General features: G+C 44.0%; 1 protein-coding gene across 4 annotated transcripts in view; it reads right to left on the bottom strand.

Annotated features, from left to right (window-relative positions):
- Window positions 1–23,419, bottom strand: part of mgat4b (alpha-1,3-mannosyl-glycoprotein 4-beta-N-acetylglucosaminyltransferase B) — a 166,950-nt gene that overhangs the window by 4,703 nt on the left and 138,828 nt on the right. For 3 of the 4 annotated variants that reach the window (XM_069897969.1, XM_069897970.1, XM_069897972.1), the window contains 3 exons: window positions 23,091–23,221; window positions 8,425–8,532; window positions 1,577–1,770 (listed from right to left, as the gene is read on the bottom strand). In XM_069897969.1, the coding sequence (XP_069754070.1) occupies window positions 1,577–1,770; window positions 8,425–8,532; window positions 23,091–23,221 (433 nt within the window). The remainder of the gene's footprint in view (window positions 1–1,576; window positions 1,771–8,424; window positions 8,533–23,090; window positions 23,222–23,419) is intronic. The other variant, XM_069897971.1, reaches the window with a different exon arrangement.

Below are 23,419 nucleotides of genomic sequence, written 5' to 3'. Positions count from 1 at the left end.
TTCCATGACATTTTCCAGGGTTGTGTCCAGATTCCAACAATGTTAAACAGTCCTCATTGAAGACCTCTGATTTGTCGAAACAAGCAAGAGAGTGAGCAAAAAAGAAACCCAGAATGTTTCCTGGATGGCTTGAGTTAGAGGGAGAGGCTGGATTGGCTGGGATTGTTCACCTAAGAGTGTAAGGGGCTGAGGTGCAACATATTTAGAGGTTTATGAAATTGAGGGACATGGATAGGGTCAGTGGTCAAAGTAATTTTCGTAGGGTAGGTGAGTCTATAAACAAGAGGGCAAAGTTTGAAGGTGGGATGTGACCCAAGGGGCAAGTGTTTTCACACAGAAGGTGGTGAGTCTGTCAGAGGAAGTAGAATTACAATGCTTACAGGATATTTGCCATGGTTAATGTCGTGCAAGGTTTAGAGGGATAGGGAACAAAAATGCAGGGAAATGAAGCTCGCTGTCATTGCCATTGATGGGTTGTGCCAAAGGGCCTGGATCTGCGCTTTACAGCTTTTTCTCTATTGAAACCTTTCCACGTCAAATGTTTCTGGCTGCTCACTGCTTAACCTCCTCTGTTCTGAGCCCCAATTTGTGCACCTGCTTCTTCAGTTAAATTTTTCAATTTAAATTTAGACATACAGCTCAGTAACAGGCCATCCCAGCCCACGAGCCCATGCCGCCCAGTTTACATCCAATTAACTTACATTCCCGGTACATTTTGAAGGGTGGGAGGAAACCGGAGCCCCCGGGAAAACCCACGCAGACACGGGGATAACATACAAACTCCTTACAGACAGCACAGGATTTGAACCTTGGTCCCAATCGTTAGCACTGTTCTATCTGTTACGCCAACCACACAGCCTAAATCTGCCACAGTCCTGGCAAAACAATTTGCAGAACCTTTCCTGAAGTTAGGTATTGAGAATGTAATTGGATTTTGGATCCATTCCTGGGATGTGGGTGTGTCTGACCAGGAGAAGGCCATTCAAACCATCTGCTACATCTCAACACTTTCCAGCCTGACATCCTCCTCACCATACTCTCTCCAGCATTCCATTTGTGTGATCCAGATTTTAACAACACTCCTTTTATCCCTTATTTTCCCTCTAGCCAAATATCTGTTTCCTGGATACCAACTCATGACAGAGCCCTTTTAGTGTTCAGCCAGAAAGTTGAGAGTTCAAGTTACAAAGATTCAGTAGATGGAGAGAATCAGTGATGGGCAAGTGTCCTTAGGCTGTGGGAAGGGATTCAGTGGGTGGGAAGAGTGGGTGATGGGGAGAGTGTCTGTGGGGGAGAATGGGTGATGGGGAGCATGGGTGACTGGGGGGGGGGGAGTGGGCGATGGGGAGAGTGGGTGACGGGGGAGCGTGGGTGGCGGGGGAGCGTGGGAGTATCAATGGGGGAGAGTGTCCATGGGGAGAGTGGGTGACGGGGAGAGTGCCCATGGGCGAGGATTCTTTGGGTGGGAGAAGCCTGATTTGGAGTGCAAAAATGGGCAAATATTGATTAGAGATTGAGAGAGCACAGGGCAGATGAAGCTCCAAAAAAAATTCAACGACATAAAATTCCAACCTACCTGTCCACTTTCACTGGTGTAAAAAATCTGAAACTTATAAAATCACCAGCCACTGGGGTGAAAGCCCAGAAAAAATCCTCTCCCATATAAGCCTTTTCCAGTGTGAAATGCTGGTAGGTTTTCAGGCTGGAAGTGACCTCTGCCGGGGGATTGGAATGTCCTTTATGCAGGGCATGTTTTCCAAAGTCTTTATCCTGAGAAATCAACAAGAGGTGGTCAGAAACACATCAACACAGAGTTCTGGAAGTCGGGGAAGTAAAAATGAAATGCTGGTTATACTTAACAGGTCAGGCAGCATCTGTGGAGTGGGATAATAATCTATCATTGGTTTTTTTGAAGGGGAGATAAACAGAGTATCTGTGATACAGTGAGACCAAATGCTGGAGGTGCTGGCTATTGGAGGGTAGGGATAGGGTGTTAGTTCCTGCCAATCTGACTGGAGGAAGTGTCAACAGGGGCAGACTGAAGAAAAATAATGCTAAAAATCTGAAGGAAAGGGGAGACGCTGGAATAGAGCATAGAACACTACAGCAACAACAAAAATACTAAACCCTTCCTATCATGTAACTCTCCAGTTTTCTTCCATCCATCTCCCTAAGAGTTTCTTAAATGCTCCAATGTTCCAGCCTCTATCACCATCCCTGGCAAGGCATTCAAGGAACCCACAACTCTCTGTGTAAAAAAGGCACTGGATGTCCATCTTGTCTATGCCTCAACATTACTCCACAAACTGCCTGCTCAGCTCACCCACTGCTATTTGTGGAACCTACTGTGTCCAGGCTGGCTGCTATGTTTCCCCATGTTATCAGATGGGAATACTGCACTATAAACCTCAATGGGAAGCCCATGGATGAGACAGGCACTGTGGAAATTCAAACCATTTGCCTTCTACTAGAGTGGAGTGCTGCAGCAGAGGAGAATCTGTGCCCAACAAGTCCAGTTCTGGGCAGAGACTGAAAAGAGAAAGTCACAAATTGCTGAACAAGAAGAAGCTGGAGGTACTTTGTGGGACAGGCAGCTTCTGTGGAGAGAGAAGGTCAGTCAACATTTCATGGTGAGACCCTTTAGTGAGACTGCAAAGGTTGGGATTCCCTTGGAGGCTGAGTAAGGGATGAGATTGTGCTGCAGAAGTCAGGAGGAAAGTAAGAAACCTGTCTCCACAGAAGGCATGTCCACAGTGAGAGGGCAAAGAGAGGGCATGGGGTAAGAGATTAGGTGGGAGCTGAGGAGGAGTTTTTCACCCAGAGTATGGAAACCCTTCCTGAAGGAGAGGCAGAGTCTCACGTTAAAAGTATCAGGCAAGCACTTGAATCATCGGAAGCTGTAGCAAGTTCCCACAATCTCGTAAATGGGACAGATCAAGATTAGTACTTAATGGCCAGGGTGATAATGGTGATCCAAAGGGCCTATTTCCGGGTTGTGCTCACACTCATTCCAAGGAGGCAGGACTGATGGATGAAAAAAGACTGGCTAGATCAGGGTTATACTCATTGGAACTTGGGAGCATGAGGGGATTTTATGGAATCATAGAAAATTCTGACAGGACCAGACAGGTTAGATGTAGGAAGAATGTTCCCAATGTTGGGAAAATCCAGAACAAGGGGTCAGAGTCTTAGGATAAAGTTGAGGAGAAAGAAACTACTTGTGGAACTCCCTGCTACGGAAGGTTTTTGAGGCTGGTTCGTGAGATGTATTCGGAAGGGAGTTGAATGTGGACCTCATGGCTCAAGGGGATGGAGAGAAAGTAGATATAGGGTAATGAGGTCACATGATTAGCCACGATTGTATTCAACTGTGGCACACCCTCGAAGTTTTGCAATGTATGACTCTAATGGACAGAGTTTAGATCAAGTGTGCAGTTTGTTGAGAGGACACAATTTTATAGATGTGGGTTTGTCCATCACTACTTCCCCAAGATGCAATTCCAATCCAACTACTCTGCAAGGTTGAGAGAAAAGTGTCAGCCAGACAAAGAAGAGAGCTACTGTTCTTCTCCAGATGAGCTCTCATATTCATCATTACTCATGCAATACACAAACGCGCTGGAGATACCCAGCAGGACACTGGCACCCACAGGATAACCAACATTTTGTGTATCTGTCGAAGGGCTCAGGGCCGAAACGCTGATTACACTTTACTTCCCATGGATGCTGCCTGACCTGCTGAGTGTCACCAGCATGTTTGTGTATTGCACTTGATCCCAGCGTCTGCAGACTTTTTAGTTTAGGATGATTGTTTTTTTTTCAATTGACTGAATTTAAAATCCCAGCTGACTTGGGTGATGTATCTTGGCTTGTGCATTACAAAAACAGTAAGAGAATCTGTGTCACTGTGCCCCACTTGGGCCTGGGTACAGAGATATTCATCTTCATTCCAATGCCACATAAGCAATGCACTCACTATTTACATTCCTGAGCCAGAATTATATTAGAATTTGCTAACACAAACTTATTACGCAGCAATTACATACTTCTCTTGGTTACTGATATTGGATTAATCAACTCTGAGTACACACAAAGCTTTTAGTAAATTAAATATGCAAACATAATAGATTTATTCCAAGATAATTTGAATATGATTTAGATGATGGAGAGATACAAAAATCAAACACCCAGTTACACTCATCACATCTTATTTTACCCCCATGAGTGTCAGAGTTGAATGATGCATGTAAACAGGACTTTCAGGCCAAATCATCCATGCTGACCAGCTTGTCCACCTGAGCTAAGTCCCACATCCCTCCAAACATTCCCTGTCCATTTCCCTGTCTAAATGTCTTATAAAGTAAAACACGAGAGTCTACAGATGCCGTGGTTGAAGTAAAAACACAAAGTTGCAGAAACTCAACAGCTCAAACTGTCCTTTATACAGCAAAGGTAAAAAATACAAAGCTGACGATTCAGGTTTGAGCCCTTCATTAAGATAAGGGAAAATGTCGGCAGGCGTCCGAACAAAGAGTTGGAGGGGGAAGGGATGGTTGCAAAGACAGGAGGAGAAAGGTGGAGAAGGGAGGGAGGGGGAGGGGCAAGGAAGGGGGGAGAACTGGAAAGAGGGAGAGAGGAGAGCAGGTTAGCAGAAACCAGAAATGTCGATGTTAACATCATCTGGCTGGAGAGGGCCCAGACGGAAACTAAGGTGTTGTTCCTCCAATTTACCGGTGGCCTTCTCTACATCGGAGAGACTGGGCACAAATTGGGAGATCGCTGAGCACCTTCACTCCGTAACAGTGATTTCCCAGTAGCCCACCATTTCAGTTCTGTGTCACACTTCCACACTCACGTTTGTCCATGGTGTGACAGATTATAGATATGTTTTGGGGAGATAAATTAGGGCAGGTTTTTAAAGTGTAGGTCACATACAAACACTAAAACAGATCTTATTTAAAATACTGGAGCCTTCGTTTTAGAATTTGGACAGGTACATGGATGGAAGGGGTTTGGAGGGATATGGACTGGGTGCAGGTCAGTGGGACGAGGCAGGATAATAGTTCAGCTGAAGGGGCCTGTTTCTGTGCTGTAGTGTTCTATGGTTCCTTTTGGTCTACGCTTTTTAATGCTCTTAATCTCTGACTTAAGGAAAAATTAAATCATCATACCCACCTGATAAAATGAGATGAGAAAGCTCCAGGAGTGTGGGAAATCAGACACATGCAACTACAAACGGGCTTGTCAAGCAGCCACAATGCCAGTGGGCTGCAGCAGGTGGTGCAGCTGAGCTTAGTGTGAAGCTCTGCCGCTCTGTGGCTGCTACATCTGGAGGTGATTCAATAAACACTGTAGGCAAATGTTCATCGCAATTGTTTACTGTAACAGATCAGAGGGGGGGGGGGGGGGGGCTCATATGAAGTGCGAGAGCATTCCCGTCACCTTAGTTCCTCCAGCATTTCTGGATTTCCATTCTCATCACCAAACTGCCAACATTTATGCACCATACATGTTTCTGTGCTCTCTAATCTCCCAGCGACCTGTCACTGGAAGGCATGGCCTAATTTGGACAACTGTGAGGTACTACACGTTGATAGGATGAACCAGGACAGGAATGAACATGAATGGTAGCGCAGAGAGGCTTCAAGGTACAGGTTTATAGTTCCATGAAAGTGTACAGCACAAGTAGACAGGGTGGTGAAGACAGAGCTCTGACATCTTGATACAATTGTTCACATTATTGATGTTTATCATAAGGGGCATGGACAGGGTAAATAGACACAGACTTTTTCCCACAGAGTAGGGGAATCTAAAACAAGACAGCACAGATTTAAGATGAGAGGGAAAAGATTTCAAGGGGACCAGCCAGTCCTTATTTCTCCCACACAGAGGGTGGTTGGTGTGTGGAACGAGCTGCCAGAAAAAGTGATGGAGCTGGGGACAATTGTAATGTCTGAAAGACATTTAGACAAGTACACAGTTAGGAGAAGGTTAGAGGGATATGGGCCGAACATAGGTAAATGGGGCTAACCTGGGTGGACAACAGGTTGGCCTGGACAAGTTGGGATGAAGGACCTGTCTCCATGCCAATTTTCTTTGAGTAAATGAAAAAGTGGAAAGCACAAAGCTGCAGATGCTAGTTGAGAGCAGGGCCTTTGACAGCAGACATCAGTTCTCTGCTTCCGTCAGCTGTGAGCTGACCTGCTGAGTCCCCAACATTGTCTGCAAATCAATCCAAAAAATGGAAATAAAAGGAAAACTGCTCTTAATATTCAGGTGGACAGGCAGCATCGGTGCATGTCTCATTTTAATTTCAACTTTAATTTACATTCAAATTCCGCTGGACAGGCAGCATCGGTGCATGTCTCATTTTAATTTCAACTTTAATTTATATTTAAGTTCAGCTGGACAGGCAGCATCGGTGCCTGTCTCATTTTAATTTCAACTTTAATTTACATTCAAATTCAGCTGGACAGGCAGCATCGGTGCATGTCTCATTTTAATTTCAACTTTAATTTACATTCAAATTCAGCTGGACAGGCAGCATCGGTGCATGTCTCATTTTAATTTCAACTTTAATTTACATTCAAATTCCGCTGGACAGGCAGCATCGGTGCATGTCTCATTTTAATTTCAACTTTAATTTATATTTAAGTTCAGCTGGACAGGCAGCATCGGTGCCTGTCTCATTTTAATTTCAAATTTAATTTACATTCAAATTCAGCTGGACAGTCAGCATCGGTGCATGTCTCATTTTAATTTCAACTTTAATTTACATTCAAATTCAGCTGGACAGGCAGCATCGGTGCATGTCTCATTTTAATTTCAACTTTAATTTACATTCAAATTCAGCTGGACAGGCAGCATCGGTGCCTGTCGCATTTTAATTTCAACTTTAATTTACATTCAAATTCAGCTGGACAGGCAGCATCGGTGCATGTCTCATTTTAATTTCAACTTTAATCTACATTCAAATTCAGCTGGACAGGCAGCATCGGTGCCTGTCTCATTTTAATTTCAACTTTAATTTACATTCAAATTCAGCTGGACAGGCAGCATCGGTGCATGTCTCATCTTAATTTCAACTTTAATTTACATTTAAATTCAGATGGACAGGCAGCATCGGTGCATGACTCATTTTAATTTCAACTTTAATTTACATTTAAATTCAGCTGGACAGGCAGCATCGGTACCTGTCTCATTTTAATTTCAACTTTAATTTACATTCAAATTCCGCTGGACAGGCAGCATCGGTGCATGTCTCATTTTAATTTCAACTTTAATTTACATTTAAATTCAGCTGGACAGGCAGCATCGGTGCATCTCTCATTTTAATTTCAACTTTAATTTACATTTAAATTCAGCTGGACAGGCAGCATCGGTGCATGTCTCATTTTAATTTCAACTTTAATTTACATTCAAATTCAGCTGGACAGGCAGCATCGGTGCATGTCTCATTTTAATTTCAACTTTAATTTACATTCAAATTCAGCTGGACAGGCAGCATCGGTGCATGTCTCATTTTAATTTCAACTTTAATCTACATTCAAATTCAGCTGGACAGGCAGCATCGGTGCATGTCTCATTTTAATTTAAACTTTAATTTACATTTAAATTCAGCTTTGAGATCAGAATTGGAGCCTTTTTAAAAATTTCATTCATCTTTCTATCACCTGTGTGAAGCCTCACTTGAAGCGCGGTGCAGGGGTATCCATGTTACAAAGGCAGGATGCAAAGCCACAGATGAAGATGCCAGAAAAGTGATAAGGATTAGGGCAGAATCAAGAGGCTTCAGGAGGCTGAACAGGATGGTGCTCAGTTTGCAAGAGAAAGCATTTTTGGGGGAGATAGGAATCTGTAGCTCATGATATTATAGTCAGGGGAAAAACAGGAAACTTGAGTAACCACTTGCATCAGAGATGAGAGTGCGAGCCGCAGTCACAGAGAACTTGGCAAAACAGGAGAGGGAAGGGAAGGGCAAGATAGTTGCTGTGAAGCAAAAACTCTGCAAATCTGGACTATTCGGTGTAGGGTCGGCTCGGGTCTAATTTGCACAAGGCCCTTCAGAAAGGGTTGGCCCAATTAGCATTGTGGTTCACGCAACACCGTTACAGTGTCTACGATTGGGATTGGGGTTTGAATCCCGCGCTCTCTGTAAGGAGTGTGTATATTCTTCCTGTGTCTGTGTGGGTTTTCTTCACGGGCTCCAGTTTTCTCCCACCATTTGAAATGTACTGGAGTTGTAGATTAATTGGGTGTAATTGGGCGGCACGGGCTCGTGGGCCGAAAGGCTCTGTTACTGTGCTGTACATCTAAATTTAGGAAGATCCCCCGAAGCATCTGCTCTTAAGTCAGGCCTCGGGTTACACGTTTTACTGCAGGACTCTGACCCTGAAATGACCCTGACCCTGCATGCGAACTTACTTTTAATTTCTGGATCTTTCCGGCTAGTGAAGAATGCATTCCCACGTGCTGGAAGAGGGAAGGCTTGAAACGGATACGGAGGTTGGCTTTCTGTCGATCACAATGTTTCTGAAAGAGAGAGAGGTAGAGAGAGAAATCCTTCTTGTCATTGGTTGATTACCAAGGAAAGAGTGGATTTTTGTTCTGCGGAAAATAACGTCAAAACAAATAGAGCAGATTTCCTAGAATGGCGCTCTCCCCACTTAAACTGGAAAGTGAGAACTGCAGAGAGTAGCCCGTAACCACACATGGGGCATGCTGAGTGTGTGGGAATGGGCTTGAAGTCATCGCTGATTGGTGGGTGTGTGGAAAGGGCAGTCCCTGTTCTGAATGTCTTCAGGAACCATGGCTCAGCCACTGAGCTTGTAGAAGAGTGAATGATACACAGGATAGTGAGTGGGGATTCAGCCCAGCAGTTGTGCTTGCCGGTCCCCATAATCTTCATGTAGCCTCTCACTTTCTTAATCACATGAAGTTACAGGCCCTTCGGCCACTGACCCTATGCTCGCTGTCAACCACGCGTCACCAACCTTGCTCTAACCCATTTTATTCTCCCACATTCTAATCAACTTCTTCCAGATTCCATCCCTCACTCACCAACCTGCACATCTCTGGGATGTCGGCAGTTTCCCAAGAGAAACTCATGCAGTCAGGGAAAGTGAAAACTCCACACAGACAGTGCCCGAGGTGGGGATTGAACCGGGGCCTGTGAAGCTGCGAGGCAGCAGCTTTACCCGCTGCGCCTATGTTAACCTATTGATGGTGAATCTCCCTTGCCCACCTTGTCAAGCAGAGCATTCCAAATCCTGCTGCGGTAACAAAATTCATTCCCATCTTCCTCCCCAGTTCCCGTGCTTCCAGGTTATTGGTGTTCCTGCCACTGGAAGCAGTTTTGCCATTCAACCAAATTACTTGAAAATATCATGTTGTAGAGGTCCACACACAGAGACACAGACCAGCCCACAAAATGGCTGACGAACATGGCGACTGCATGGACCTGGGGGTGACACCGGCCGTCATCCCAGGTGACCGCCGCACGTCGGTAAGTTGAGGAACTCTGGTGGGAACATTGGTCAATTCCAGGTCGGGGCTCCGATGACCATATAAACACCCATATAAACGCAACAGCCAATGCAATAAACCAGTCTTGTTTTCCAAGACTTTGGAGTGCGTGTCATTCTTCTCCACGCTCGTGTAGCACAAGCGCTACATTGGTAACCCTGACAGGACCAACACAGCAGTTGGACCCAAAGATGACGGATCAAGTGGACCTGGTCTCACTCAGGCTCCCAACATTTCGGGTGGTGCAGCCACACGTGGTTTGAGCAGGCCGAGGCTCAGTTCCAGCTTGAGTGCCCTTGATCAGGACACAGCGGCAAGGGTCGTAGATTTCCTACGGCAGCCTCCGGAGCAAGGGAAATATGTAGCCCTCAAAGAACTCTGTTAACCCGCACTTTCAAGCTCTCCCAACACGAGTGCACGGCCCAATTCCTGCATATGAACGGATTGGAGGACAAGGTCCCATCCACCCTAATGACCGAGATGTTCACTTTGACTGAGGGCCACAAACCTTGCCTGTTCTTTGAGTGGATCTTTCTGGAGCAGCTGCCCAACTCTTGCTCTCGGACAAGGACTTCAGTGACCCTCGGAGGGTCATGGCCTGATGGACATGCTCCGGAGTGCAAAGGACACCAGCGCCGTCATAGTCCACATGAGCAAGCCCCACAAACTACCACCTGCAAGATCAAGATCAGTGAAGAGACGTTAATACCCTGGGACAGCTACTATCATCAGCGATGTGATGCAGAGCCCCATCAATGCCACCCACTCTGCAGATTTCGGGGAAATGCCCTGGCCAACCGTCATTGATGGCTGCGGCAGTTGATCCACGTGATAGTCTCTATAACTGGAACTCCTTGTCAGGCAGCATTTCCTGGTTGACATTGGTGCCGAGATAAGCGTCCTACCCTCCGCAGGCCTTGACACCCGCAACGGCAAGCATGGCCCAGTAATGAGGGCAACCAACAGTTGTTCCATTCAGACTTTCTGGACCCGCACCGTCCCCCTCCAGTTCAGTAACAGCTATTTTACATGGAACTTCACCCTTGTGGCAGTGGTGCAACCACTCCTGGGTGCTGACTTTCTTCGGGCCTCTGCTTGCTTGTCGCTCTCAAGGAATAGAGCTTGGTGCACGCCAGAACTTTTCAGACTCTGGGAGAAGCCAAGCTACTCACCCCCCCACCTGGACTCAATAACACTCTTGGACAATGAATTCACCCGCATCCCGGTAGAGTTTCCCTCGATAATGGCGCCACAGTTCTCTGCAACCACATTTTGACCGAGGACCCCCTGCTCCACACCAGGGCGTGCCAACTCCCTCCCGCAAAGTTCAGCCTGGCAAAGGAGGAGTTTAAGAAGGTGGAGGAGCTGGGGATTGTGAGGCATTCTGACAGTCCCTGGGCCTCTCCCCTCCACATGGTGCGCAAATCAGCAGGGGGTTAGAGACCACGTGGTGACTACTGCTGCCTCAACAAGGCCACCACGCCCAACAGATATCCGTGCCCCATATCCAAGACTTTGCTACCAACCTGCATGGATCACAGGTATTCTCCAAGGTGGACCTCATCCAGGGGTACCACCAAATCCCAGTTCACCCCTTGGACATCCCCAAGACGGCAATCATAACCCCCTTTGGCTTGTTTGAATTTCTCTGCATGTCCTTCAGACTCAAGAAAGCCGCACAAACTTTTCAGGTGGGCCAGGACCTCCCGTTTGTGTTCATCTATTTGGACAATATCCTCATCACCAGCCGCAGCCACGAAGACCCCTACGCTGCCCACCTGAGACAACTGTGCACCTGGTTTAGTGAGTTCGGGCTGACTGGCAACCCTGCAAAGTGGCAATTCGCTCTGGACGCCATCAACTTCCTGGAGCACAGGAGAAGCAGACACGGGCTGCACCCCTCCCCAAGAAGGTTGAAGCAGTCTGGCACTTTGCTAAACTACACATGGTAAACAGGAATTTGCCAGTATGATAAATGTTTATCACAAGTTTATAATGGCAGTGGCACTCATCATGTGCCCCCTCTTTGTGCTGATGTCAGGCAAGTCAAAAGATATTACTTGGGATGAGGGGGTCTTCCAGGGCATTCCAGAACACCAAAGATACACTGGCCAGCATCACCCTCCTGGTCCAACCTATACTGAAGGCACCTACCGCCTCCAGCACAATGGGAGGGGGTGTGCTAGAACAATTCATTGAGGGCAAGTGGCAAACCCTGGCCTTTATCAGCAGTTCACCTCCACCCCCCCTGAGCTCAAATGCAGCACTTTCAACCGAGAGCTGTTGATGCTGTACCTGATAGTAAGACATTTCCGTTACTTTCTGGAAGGCTGGCAATTCAAGGTTTTCACCGGATCACAAGATGCTGACTTTCACCTTCCATAACATATCGGATGCATGGTCGGCCCGACAACAGAGACACTTGTCTTACATGTCCAAATTTACCATGGACATTCATTCACCACATCACGGTTAAAAGCAACATGGTAGTCAACGCTCTGACATACCCCATGATCGAGTCGGTACATGCCCTGTCCCAAAGGGTCAACTACGTGGCCTTTGCCAAAGCACAGCAGCAGGATCCCAAGATCCTCGCATATAGGACAGCATCTCTGGCCTCGGGTGGAGGACGTCCAGTGTAACCTGACACTGCTGTGCAACGTCTCTATTGGCATCGTCATCGTTCTGGCTGCATGGAGGCACCAGGATTTCGATGAAATCCACAACCTGGCACACCCAGCAATCCACACCACAGTCAGAATGGTGGCTAGCAAGTTTGTCTGGCATGGCCTCTGTAAACAGGTCAACCAGTGGGCCACAACCTGTACAAAATGTCAGTCCTCCAAAGTGCAGGTTCACATGAGAGCACCCCCACAGACTTTTGAGCCAGCGTGGCACAGGTTCAGCCATGTACACATCAACATAGTAGGGCTGTTACCAGTTTCACGAGGGGTGAGATACCTCTTGACTATGGGTGACCACTCCACAAGGTAGCCGGAGGCAATACCACTGGCTGATACCACAGAAACCTGCACCAGGGCACTCATTGACACATGGGTGTCCATATTTGGGGTCCCAGAGCACCTAATTTCGGACAGTGTGGGGGTTCTGGGCAGCATTGGCTAACTTTCTGAGAACACAGTTCCACCATACCACGGCCATGTTGATGCAATCATGAAGAAGGCTTGCCAGTAGCTATACTTTGTGAGGAGACTGAGGAGATTCAGTATGTCATCAAAGACTTGAAAACTTCTACAAGTGTACCATGGAAAGCGTTCTGGCTGGTTGCATCATGTCTGGTACAGAGGAGCCAATGCCTGGGACAAGAAAAAGCTCCAGGGGGTAACTCGGCTTGTGAGATCACAGGCATCAATCAGTCTTCACTCAGTCAAGGTCATCTACAAGAGGCAGTGTCTTAGAAAAGCAGCCTCTATTCTCAAAGACCCCCACCACCCAGCCCATGCCCTCTTCACTCTGCTACCATCGGGGAAAAGGTCCAGGAGCTTGAAGACAAGCACCCAGTGGCACGACAGCTTCTTCCCCTCCGCCATCAGATTCCAGCATGATCTATGAACCACAGACTCTACTTTACTTTGACTTTTTCTTATACCACTTTTAAAAAATTTATTTTGTAAGGTGATTTATACAAATGCTTTGTACCTGTGACGCTGCAGCAAAACAACACATTTCATGACATGACAATAAACGGATTCTGATTGAGCTCAACCTCTCTGACCAAGTTTCACAGTGGTATTTAAAGACAGTACTTTCTGTCAAATGTTGAAGATGCTGTGTGAATCCCCGTTGTTGGTTTTGCTTTGTAATTCTGAAACAGACGTTTCCCACTCCAGCTCAGACTCAAAGCCCTGCTAAACTTAAATGCCCTCATTAAATTAACTGCTTACAAATCTCATAAGCCTTAGAGCTACTTATCTGTAACTTTATCCACTGCATGTTACTCTTCCTCCCTGTGGGATGAAAGCCCAATCATTATTACTTGCTTGTCCTGCTCTCTTCCTGGAACCTTGAAATGATCCAGTAACAGCTCCCATCCATCAACACCTCCCAGGATGTTTTAAATGGGCAGTGTGCTTCTTGACGTTTCTTCTCCCCAGAGACATAATGCATCCACCGTTTCTTGTATCAAACTCTCCCCTCTGCCCATCTTTGTCCTTTTTTTTCCTTCAGCCCATCAGTATCCTCAACGCCTGCATCAGAGGGTCACCTGATCTTGGGATCTGGCAGCCCACAAGGAGTTCTGCATGTGCTGTAGAGAAGAGAAAAAGGCCCTCCAATCCACCAACCATTGTAACCATCTATTCTCATCCCATTTACCCTCAGTAAGGTCAATGCCTTCCGTCTCCTGGTGAATCAACTACTTGCCTATCTACTTCAATGTTGTGAGAAACATAAAATTATTAAAGGAATTGACAAGACAGGAGCCGGGAGGTTGTTTCCACTGGCAGGTGGGAGGAGAATGGAGGGACAACTTCAAGATTTGGGAGAGCAGAGGAGGAGTCACGTGATGGAGTAGTGGCCAGTAGGAGAACAAAAAAAGGAAAAAGTGAAGAAAAAACAAAGCCCCAGACACACAAATCACAACAAATAAAAAATAAATGTGTGGAGAAAATGGCACCTAAGAAAGAAAAGCCAAAAACAACAGAAAGAAAAGAAGAAAGATGCCGGAAGAGAAAGGTGAAGGCTTACCTGCACGAAAAAGCAGGGACCTGCCGTGGAAAGAGGAGCCCACTCCCTGAGGTCAGTGGAGACCCCGCAGGGTCACGACCCACCGACTGCAGGACTGCAAAAATGGCTCACGGAGCCAACCAGGGGTGCGCATCTCGCGTGCGCGAGGAATTGTGCATGCATGATGCGCATGACAAGGAGAACACCAACAGGAGGGGGGACCAGCTGTGGAATGAAACTCCATAGCACAAACAGCTGAGAGAGGCCCGACAGCAGGGCTCCCAGCTAGAAGATAAAGAAAGCAACAGGAACGGGAGGGGTGAGAAAGAAAAACGGAAACTAGAGACACAACAGATAACCAGCCCAGAAGAAGAGGACCAACATCAAGAAACCATGAAAAAAAAACCCAACAAACTGAGACAAGCAGCTCAACAAGAAAGTCAGAAGAGACACAGATACAAGGAAGAGAAATAGAAGACACAAACCAGGAGGTAAAATGAATGGACAATACATAGATTTTTAAAAATTTTCAAGAACAAATGAAGGCAGTAAAAGAATGGCTGACACTAGAATTGAGTGAAATGAAAAGAAAAATGAAAAGTACAGAAGAAAAAGTGAGTAGAATAGAGCTGGTCATAGCAGATGTAGGGAAAAGATTAGAAAATGTGGAAGAACATGTAATGGTGGTAGAAATGGAAGTGAACGACTTAAAAATAATATTGGAAGAAAGTGACAAAAAAGTTAAAGAAACACAGGAGTTGTTAGCTCAGAAGATGGATATAATGGAAAACTATAGTAGGCAAAACAATATAAAGATAGTGGGCCTTAAGGAAGATGAAGAAGGCAAAGATATGAAAGAATTTAAAAAAGATTGGATCCCAAAAGTCCTGGGAATGCAGGAAGGAATGGAAATAGAAAGGGCACACAGAACATTAGCCCCGAAACCACAGTCACAACAAAAACCAAGATCTGTTTTAGTAAAATTTCTGAGATACACGACAAGAGAAAATATATTGGAGGAGGCAATGAATAAATTAGAGAAGACAAAAAAACCATTGGAATACAAAGGTCAAAAAAATTTTTTTCTACCCAGAAATAACTTTTGAGCTCCTAAAGAAGAGGAAGGAGTTTAACGCAGCAAAATCGATCCTATGGAAGAAAGGCTATAAATTTATTTTAAGATATCCAGCGGTGCTTAAAATAGTTATCCCGGGACAGCAAAACAGACTGTTCTTGGATCTGGAGAAAGCACGAGAATTTGCAGAACGCCTGCAGGACAGAGAGAGAGATGTTACAAGAACAAAGAATGATGACAAACTACATATAAAGAAGTAAAAATAATGTATAAGTAAGAACTAAAGGAGGGAAGAAAAGGGAAGTAAGGGAGAAGGGGGGAAAAAAAAGAGGGGTTAAAAATAAATAAATAAAAATGAAGAAGAAATGAGGGGGAGCTTTGTTGTAATGTGAAGATAAAAGTATTTTCTGGAGGGGGTTGGGTGGGAGAGAATAACAGTCACTGTGAAATCAGTTGACAATTGTGAACGGGTTCACAGTCCGAATGGAGAGGGGAGTTGTGGTTGCCCAGCAAGGGACAAGCGGCGACTCAAGAAAGGTGGGGGGACACTTGGGGTTAAGGGAATTTTAGATATGGGAATGGTTGAAATATTTTATGTTTTAGAAGTGTTGTCACACAGTGAGTTCAAAAAAAGAAAATTGAGAAATGAAAATGGGGAAAATGGGAAAGGTGGTGGTGAGGAAGTGGAAATGAGATGTAAAAAAAGTATGAAATGGCCATGTTGAACTGAATAACTATAAATATTAATGGAATACATAACCAAATCAAAAAGAAGAGGCTATTAAATTTACTGAAAAAAGAAAAAATAGATATAGCATTCGTGCAGGAAACGCATCTAACTGAATAAGTTATGTAACTAAGATGAAAAAGGACTACAATTGGGAAATAGAACAGCTGGAAAGGGAAATAGTAAGTACAGAAAAAGAACTAGCAAGAAGGGAAGATACAACAAAAAGAAGAGAATTGGCGGACAAAATATAAAATATGAAACACTACAAATGTATAAGGTGAAGAAGAACATAATGAAAATAAAGCAGAAGTATTATGAGCTAGGAGAAAAAAACGCACCAAGTACTGGCTTGGCAGCTTAAAACAGAACAAGCTAAAAGAACAGCATTGGCATCAAGGAAAAAGGACGAACAAATTACATATAACCCAACAGAGATCAATGAAAACTTTAAGGAATTCTATGAGAAATTATACCGAACTGAGAACAAAGGGAAAGAAGACAAAATAGATGAGTTTCTAGCTAAAACTGAACTACCGAAATTGCAAGAAGAGGGGAGCAAAACAAATTGATAAGACCATTTGAAATAGAGGAAATACAAGATATATTAAAAAAGCTACCGAACAATAAAACGCCTGAGGAGGACAGACTCCCAATAGAATTCTATAAAACATTTAATTCCTCCTCTCCTGGAAGTAATGAACCAGATAGAAGAAACACAAAACATGCCAGATTCATGTAAAACAGCAATAATTACAGTAATATCAAAGACAGGGAAAGATCCACTAACACCAGCATCGTATAGACCACACATGTCAAACTCTGGCCCGTGGGCCAAATTTGGCCCGCGATATAATTATATTTGGCCCGCAAGATCATATTAAATATATATTAGAGTTGGCCCGCTGGCCGCCGCGCCAGTATAGCGCATGCACACTGAAGGTGAAAATGAAGACGCCAGAGGTGTGGAGGGATCTCAGAGTCCCGAATCCCGGGGATCGGAGCGCCGCACTCAGCCCACCCGGCTCCCGGACACACAGACGCGGCTGGAGTGGGGACCATCCTCACTGGGTCTGCGCTTCAGCGGCGACGCCGGACCGAACGTCTCATTGGCGATGCCTTCCCCCTCTCTCCATGAGTGGCGGACCCTGCCTCCCGCTCCTTTTGTTGGAGACGAGCCCGGCGCCGTGAGATCGCAGTTTAATCCCTCTCCCTCATGGGAGGGGGGTTGGAGCAACGCGCTCTTCTCAGCCAATTCCTCCACCGCCCCGGACGCCGGCGTTTCAACGGGGGGTTCGGGTGCTTTCGTCAGGCGACCGACCTGTTGGTCCAAGACAAGGGGAGAGCGTACAAACTCCACACAGACAGCACCTGAACTCAGGTGAACGTGGAGCTGCGACCCCACATTCCACATCAGGACTGTGTGTAAGATTGGGAGCAGTGAGACAGAAGCTTATTTTGTTCCTGTGATTTAAGCCTTTCTTGGGGTGGGGGGGGTCCTTCTCTGACCACTTGCCTAACAATTAACCTAATCAGATGTGGAGTTACCACAATACAACAGTTCTCAACCTTTTTCTTTCCACTCGCATCCCTGTGCCATTGGTGCTCTGTGATTAGTAAGGGATTGCTTAAGGTGGTCTGTGGGTGGAAAGAAAAAGTTTGAAGACCACTGCTTTAATCATCCCTCATTGACTCGTCATGTGCACGGTTTCAGAACTCCAAAAGAAATGGGCCAATTACAATGACAATGAAAGAGTTTATCCAAAACTATTATTAAACATTTATTTTAATAAGAAAATGTTTAACATTACATATGTTGAAAGAAGAGAAAACATGCAGATGTTGTTGAAAATTTTCAATAAATATTTAGATCAGCCCTCAACTTAGTCCAAGTTTTTAATTTTGGCCCTCTGTGAATTTGAGTTTGACACCCCCGGTAGAGACCAATATCTTTACTTAACAAAGATTATAAGGTAATAGCAAAACTATTAACAAACAGATTGGCCGACTGTGTACCAAAAATAGAAAAACTAGATCAAACTGGATTTATTAAGAAAAGACGAACAACGGACAATGTTGTTAACTTTATAAGTTCATTAACTTATCCATGCAGTACAAGGAAATAAGACGCCAACAGTGGCTGTTGCTTTAGACGCTGAGAAAGTCTTTGACATGGTAGAATGGAATTATTTATTCAAAGTATTACAGAGGTTCAACCTACCAGAGAAATATATTAATTGGATTAAAGTATTATATAAGGGTCCAATGGTGAAGGTGACAGTAAATGGATATATATTGAACCAATTTAAATTAAGTAGGTGAACTAGGCAGGGATGTCCACTATCTCTCTCACTCTTCGCTTTAGGAATAGAAACATCGCCAGAACTGATAAGAACAGAAAATAAAATAAAAGAGATAAAAATAAAAGAGAAGGAAAATAAAATCAGTCTATTTGCAGATGACCTCATAGTATACTTAACAGAACCAGAATAATCAATAAAAGAATTACATAAGAAATTGAAGGAATATGGACAAATATCGGGGTACAAGATCAACGCAAATAAAACTGAAGCGATGCCAATGAATAATGTGGATTTCACAAAGTTTAAAAAAGAATCACCATTTAAATGGCAAACACAAGCAATCCGATACCTAGGTATTAGACTAGATAATAATCTAGGCCATCTATACAAATTAAATTATCACCCATTAATGAAGAAATTACAAGATGACTTAGAACATTGGAAAGATTTACCATTAACATTTGCTTTAAAATGAATATCTTCCCAAGGATACAATACCTATTTCAATGTTACCAATTCCCTTAACAGAGAAATTCTTCAATGAGCTAAAGAAAATACTAAGGAAATTCTTATGGAAAGGGGGGAAACCGAGGATAGCGCTAGATAAATTAACAGAATGGTACAAACAAGGTGGTTTGCAGCTACCAAACTTTAAGAATTATTATAGAGAAGCACAATTAAGATACCTATCAGATTTTTATCAAACAAGGGAAAAACCAGATTGGACCAGGATAGAGCTAGATAAAATAGGGGAGAAGGTACCTGAACATATACTATACAAGTGGGATGAAAAACGGGTGCAATATAGAAGTTTACCAGTACTGCACCATCTGCTCAACATTTGGAAGAAGATTCACATAGAAAGGAAAACAACATTACCAACTACCAAAATTATTATTGATGCAAAATCAACTAATCCCTTTCACAATAGATAACCTTTCCTTTAGAGAATGGGAGAGAAAGGGATTAAAAGAATAGAAAATTGCTTTTTGGGAAATAATTTATTATCATTTGAACAAATGAAGTACAAATACGGAATAACTCATGGTACAATGTTTGCATACCATCAACTGAAAACTTACTTAAAGGACAAATTGGGAAGCAGACTGAGATTACCAGAAGGAAGCAGCTTTGAATATGTGATTACAGACACAATGATAATTAAAAGATTTATAACAAACATGTACATCAAGCTGCAAGGGAAAGAAAATGATGAAATAAACTATAAACCCAAACAAAAGTGGGAACAAGATCTAAACAAAAGATAAAAAATGAAATATGGGAAAAGTTATGCTCCGGAACTATGAGAAATATAATAAACACGAGGTTACGCATGATACAATATAATTGGTTACACAGGCTATATATCATGCCCCAAAAGTTAAATAAATGGGACCCAACAATATCAGACAGATGTTTTCGCTGTTAGAAGGAAACGGGAACAACAGTACATGGAATTTGGGCATGTGAGAAAGTGGAAAAGTTTTGGGAAGATCTAAATCAGGTATTAAATAAAATCACAAAAGCAACAGACCAAAAAATCCAGAGATCTTTCTTCTAAATAATATAAGAAGTAAAGGACTTGGCCTCGATTTGGATGGAGCACAAAAAAGATTTATTATGATAGCCTTAGCTGTAGCAAAAAAATGTATAATGTCAACCTGGAAATTAGAAGATAGTCTGAGAATACAGCAATGGTACATAGAAATTAATAAATGTATTCCATTGGAAAAAATAACAATTTAAAAAATAAAGTCACATTGTTTGAACAAATTTGAGAACCGTACATGGAACACAACAGAGAGGGTCGTCCACGGACCTCCACCGCCTAAAATGATAGAATGAGAAGACGAAATGAACCGACCCAGTGTGTAAAAGTAGATGACACAATTTTCTTGTTTATTTTCATTGTGTGATGAAAATGTTTAATGGTTTTACTGTATTGTATATGTTGAATGTTTAATGGGTTTGGAGGTGGGTGGGAAGGAGGGAGGAAAGGGATGGGGGGGAAAAAGGGAGAAAATGACACTGTGTATATTCAAGAGGGAAATGTTTGTGTGTATTTTGGTTAATATGGTTCATAAAAATATTTTTTTTAAAAGATTTCAGAGAGCAGACTTAAGACGGAGATGCGGAACATCTGCTTCACCCAGAGAGTAGTGAATCTGTGGAATTCTCTGCCCATTGACACAGTTGAGGCTGCCTCATTAAATGTATCTAAGACACATATGGATAGAATTTTGATTAACAGGGGAATTAGTATTTATGGGGAATAGGCGGGTAAGTGGAGCTCAGTCCACAGTCAAATCAGCCATGATCTTATTCAACAGTCTCAATTGGTCAGATGGCGAACTCCTGCTGCTGCTATGTGAGACTGTGTCTCCACCACTTCCTCAGAGAGTATGTTCTGAATTCCAACCACCCCCTGGATGTTAAAAGCTTCCCCACTAAGCCTCCTCCTACCACTCACCTCTTGGCTGTGTCACCCTCACATGGGAAAAAGTTCTTGCTATCTGTCTGCCTCATAATTTTGTATGCCCTCTTTTAAGTCCCAGCACCCTCTTCCCAGCTACCTCAACGAACACTGCCACTCCAATCTCTCTCCTTGATGACATCCTCCAATCCAGGCAACATCCTGGTCAATCTGCTCGATTCTCTCCCCAGCACAACCACATCCTTCTTATTGTATGACAACCAAAACTGCACACAATATTCCTCTCCTCATCCAAATTCCTCTAAAAAGCAGATCAACCTAACCTTCTCTACATTGGAGAGACCGATTGCAGATTAGGTGATCGCTTCGCCCAGCACCTCCTCTCCATCCACAAAAAAAGCGACCTCCCCGTAGCCAACCATTTCCATTCTGAGTCACACTCTCGAGCTCATGTCTGTCCAAGGCCTTTCACACGACCCTACCCTGACCACCCACAGATTGGAGGAACAACACCTCATTTTTTGTCTGGGCACCCTCCAACCCCAGGGCATGAAAATTGTTCACTGCTTTCCACTAATCAGCATGCTTTTTTCCCCCCCCCTCCCCCCCCAACCTTTAACTAGTTATTCCAGTTCCTACTTCCTTTCCCTTTCCACCTAACCGAGACTCCTCTCCCCCCACCCCCCTGCGATGTACTCCCTATCATCTCCCACCCTCAACACCCCCATCCCCCTTTTGTTTGGACATTTCTCATGTTTCCCTGCACCTTGATGAAGGTCTCAAGCCCAAATTGTGGGTGATGTCCCTTCACCTTTGCTGCTGTTTGACCTGCTGAGTTTCTCCAGCATTTGTGTGTAAGACCTGTTTCCACTAATCACCCACAGTTAGACTCATAGCTGGGACTTCCTAATTGTGCAGCCAAAATCCAACAGGGAATCAGCTGTCCTTGACTTGAAGAAAAATCCTTTGCATCTTGGATACGAATTAGTTAAAAACACATCCATCTCATCGAATGCTATTACAAAGATGCACCTGGTTCTTTGTTGACCTACAGGGAAGGAATCAAGATTCCTTTATTGTCATGCAATAGGACAGAATATGTAATATTACACAACGATGCCTTCCACTTGTCGCAAGACAAAGAGTCACCATTAGTGACGCCCAATGCCCCTGACAGTACGAGAGAAAGAGTTTCTTTCACCATACCTTGTTGAAGGGCTCAAACCCAAAAGATTGGTTATGATTCTTTATCTTTGTTCCATAAAGGACACTTTCTGACCTGCTGAGTTTCTCTAGCATTGTGTTTTTACTTCAACCGTGGTGTCTGGAGATTTTTGTGCTTTATTTGAAAGAGTTACCTCATCCTGGCCTAGCCCAGCCTGTGGGGTCAATTCTATTTTCCAGTCAGGGATGAACAATAAAGGTCAGCCCACGACCACTCTCGACCAGTAATGGAAGTGCAAGTTGGGGTGCTGGGGTTTAGTACCTAAAAATCTACTATTCCTCAGACTCCCGAGTATCCTGCCCAGCCGAGAACCCCTTCCCCACCTGGAAATTGGCAGTTGAGTTGAATTGTTTATGACATGTACCAAAATGCAGTGAAGCTTCGTTTCGTGTGCTATCCAGACAGTCCAATTCATTCCATAGGTAGTGAAATAATGACAAATAAACAAAAGTGTAGGGGTAGTGCTACAGGTTACATTATGGAGGGAATAGAGAATATATGGGAATAAAAGGCAAGTAGAAAGAGGTAAACTACAAGTATGCATAGAATGGAAAAGTGGAGCAACACACAAAGCGCTGGAAGAACAAGGGCATCACCTCTTTCCACTGAGAGGTCCATAAAAAGTGTGATAAAAGTAGAAAGAAAAATGCCCTTTGATCTGGAGCTTTGAGTTATCAATCTTCATGTACCTTGATGAAGTGGTCAGGCTAGAAATGTTGGATTTATATCTTTCTCTACTATGGACGTAGCAAGACCTGCTGAGTTCCTCCAGCAATTTTGTGTATTTACTACAATCACAGCATCTGCAGACTTCTGTGTTTCACTCGTATCTTCTTTACACAGGCCAGTCCAACCTCATATAGCCATTTACGGAGCAGAAACATGGGCTGTAATATTTCATGTTCTATATTCTGGCCAAAGGAATTTTGGAGAAGTGAGTGTGGCTAGGATTGGATGAGGCTTTTGAGAGTGAGGAGTCAAGATGGAGCTGATGGACAGCAGATTGGTGTTTGTGCTGGCCTGAGCTGCATTTCTCGGTTTAATGGGGAGGTGGAACTGTGATGACATGGGAGGGGTGGGAAAGAGAATGAAAACAATATTGGTCTCACACTTACTGCATCTTTCTCCGGGTTGCAGACCTTCACCCAGAGAATGTGATCCAGGAGCCAATCAATAGGTTTGTCCTTGTAGAACATTAGGATAAACTCCGCAATCAGACTCAAGTCCAGCGATTTGAACATCTTTCCTATGCAATGTGAATTAAAATAACGTTAATCACTATTAACATTCAGAGAAGATGTGCCAGCTCAAATATGCACACAGATTTATTTTGAGATCCTGCATTTGGCATTATTTTTGTTTATAACGCAGTAGCAGTTATTCTGGCCATTTAAACATGGAGTTCAGTGGAGAGACAGCCGCTTCCTCCCGAAGGTCAGCAGTA

Source organism: Narcine bancroftii, chromosome 9 (assembly GCF_036971445.1).
Source record: "Narcine bancroftii isolate sNarBan1 chromosome 9, sNarBan1.hap1, whole genome shotgun sequence".
NCBI classification, from domain to species: domain Eukaryota; kingdom Metazoa; phylum Chordata; class Chondrichthyes; order Torpediniformes; family Narcinidae; genus Narcine; species Narcine bancroftii.
The sequence above is the reverse complement of the archived record's forward strand: the minus strand, read 5'-3'. Positions and strand labels throughout refer to the sequence as shown.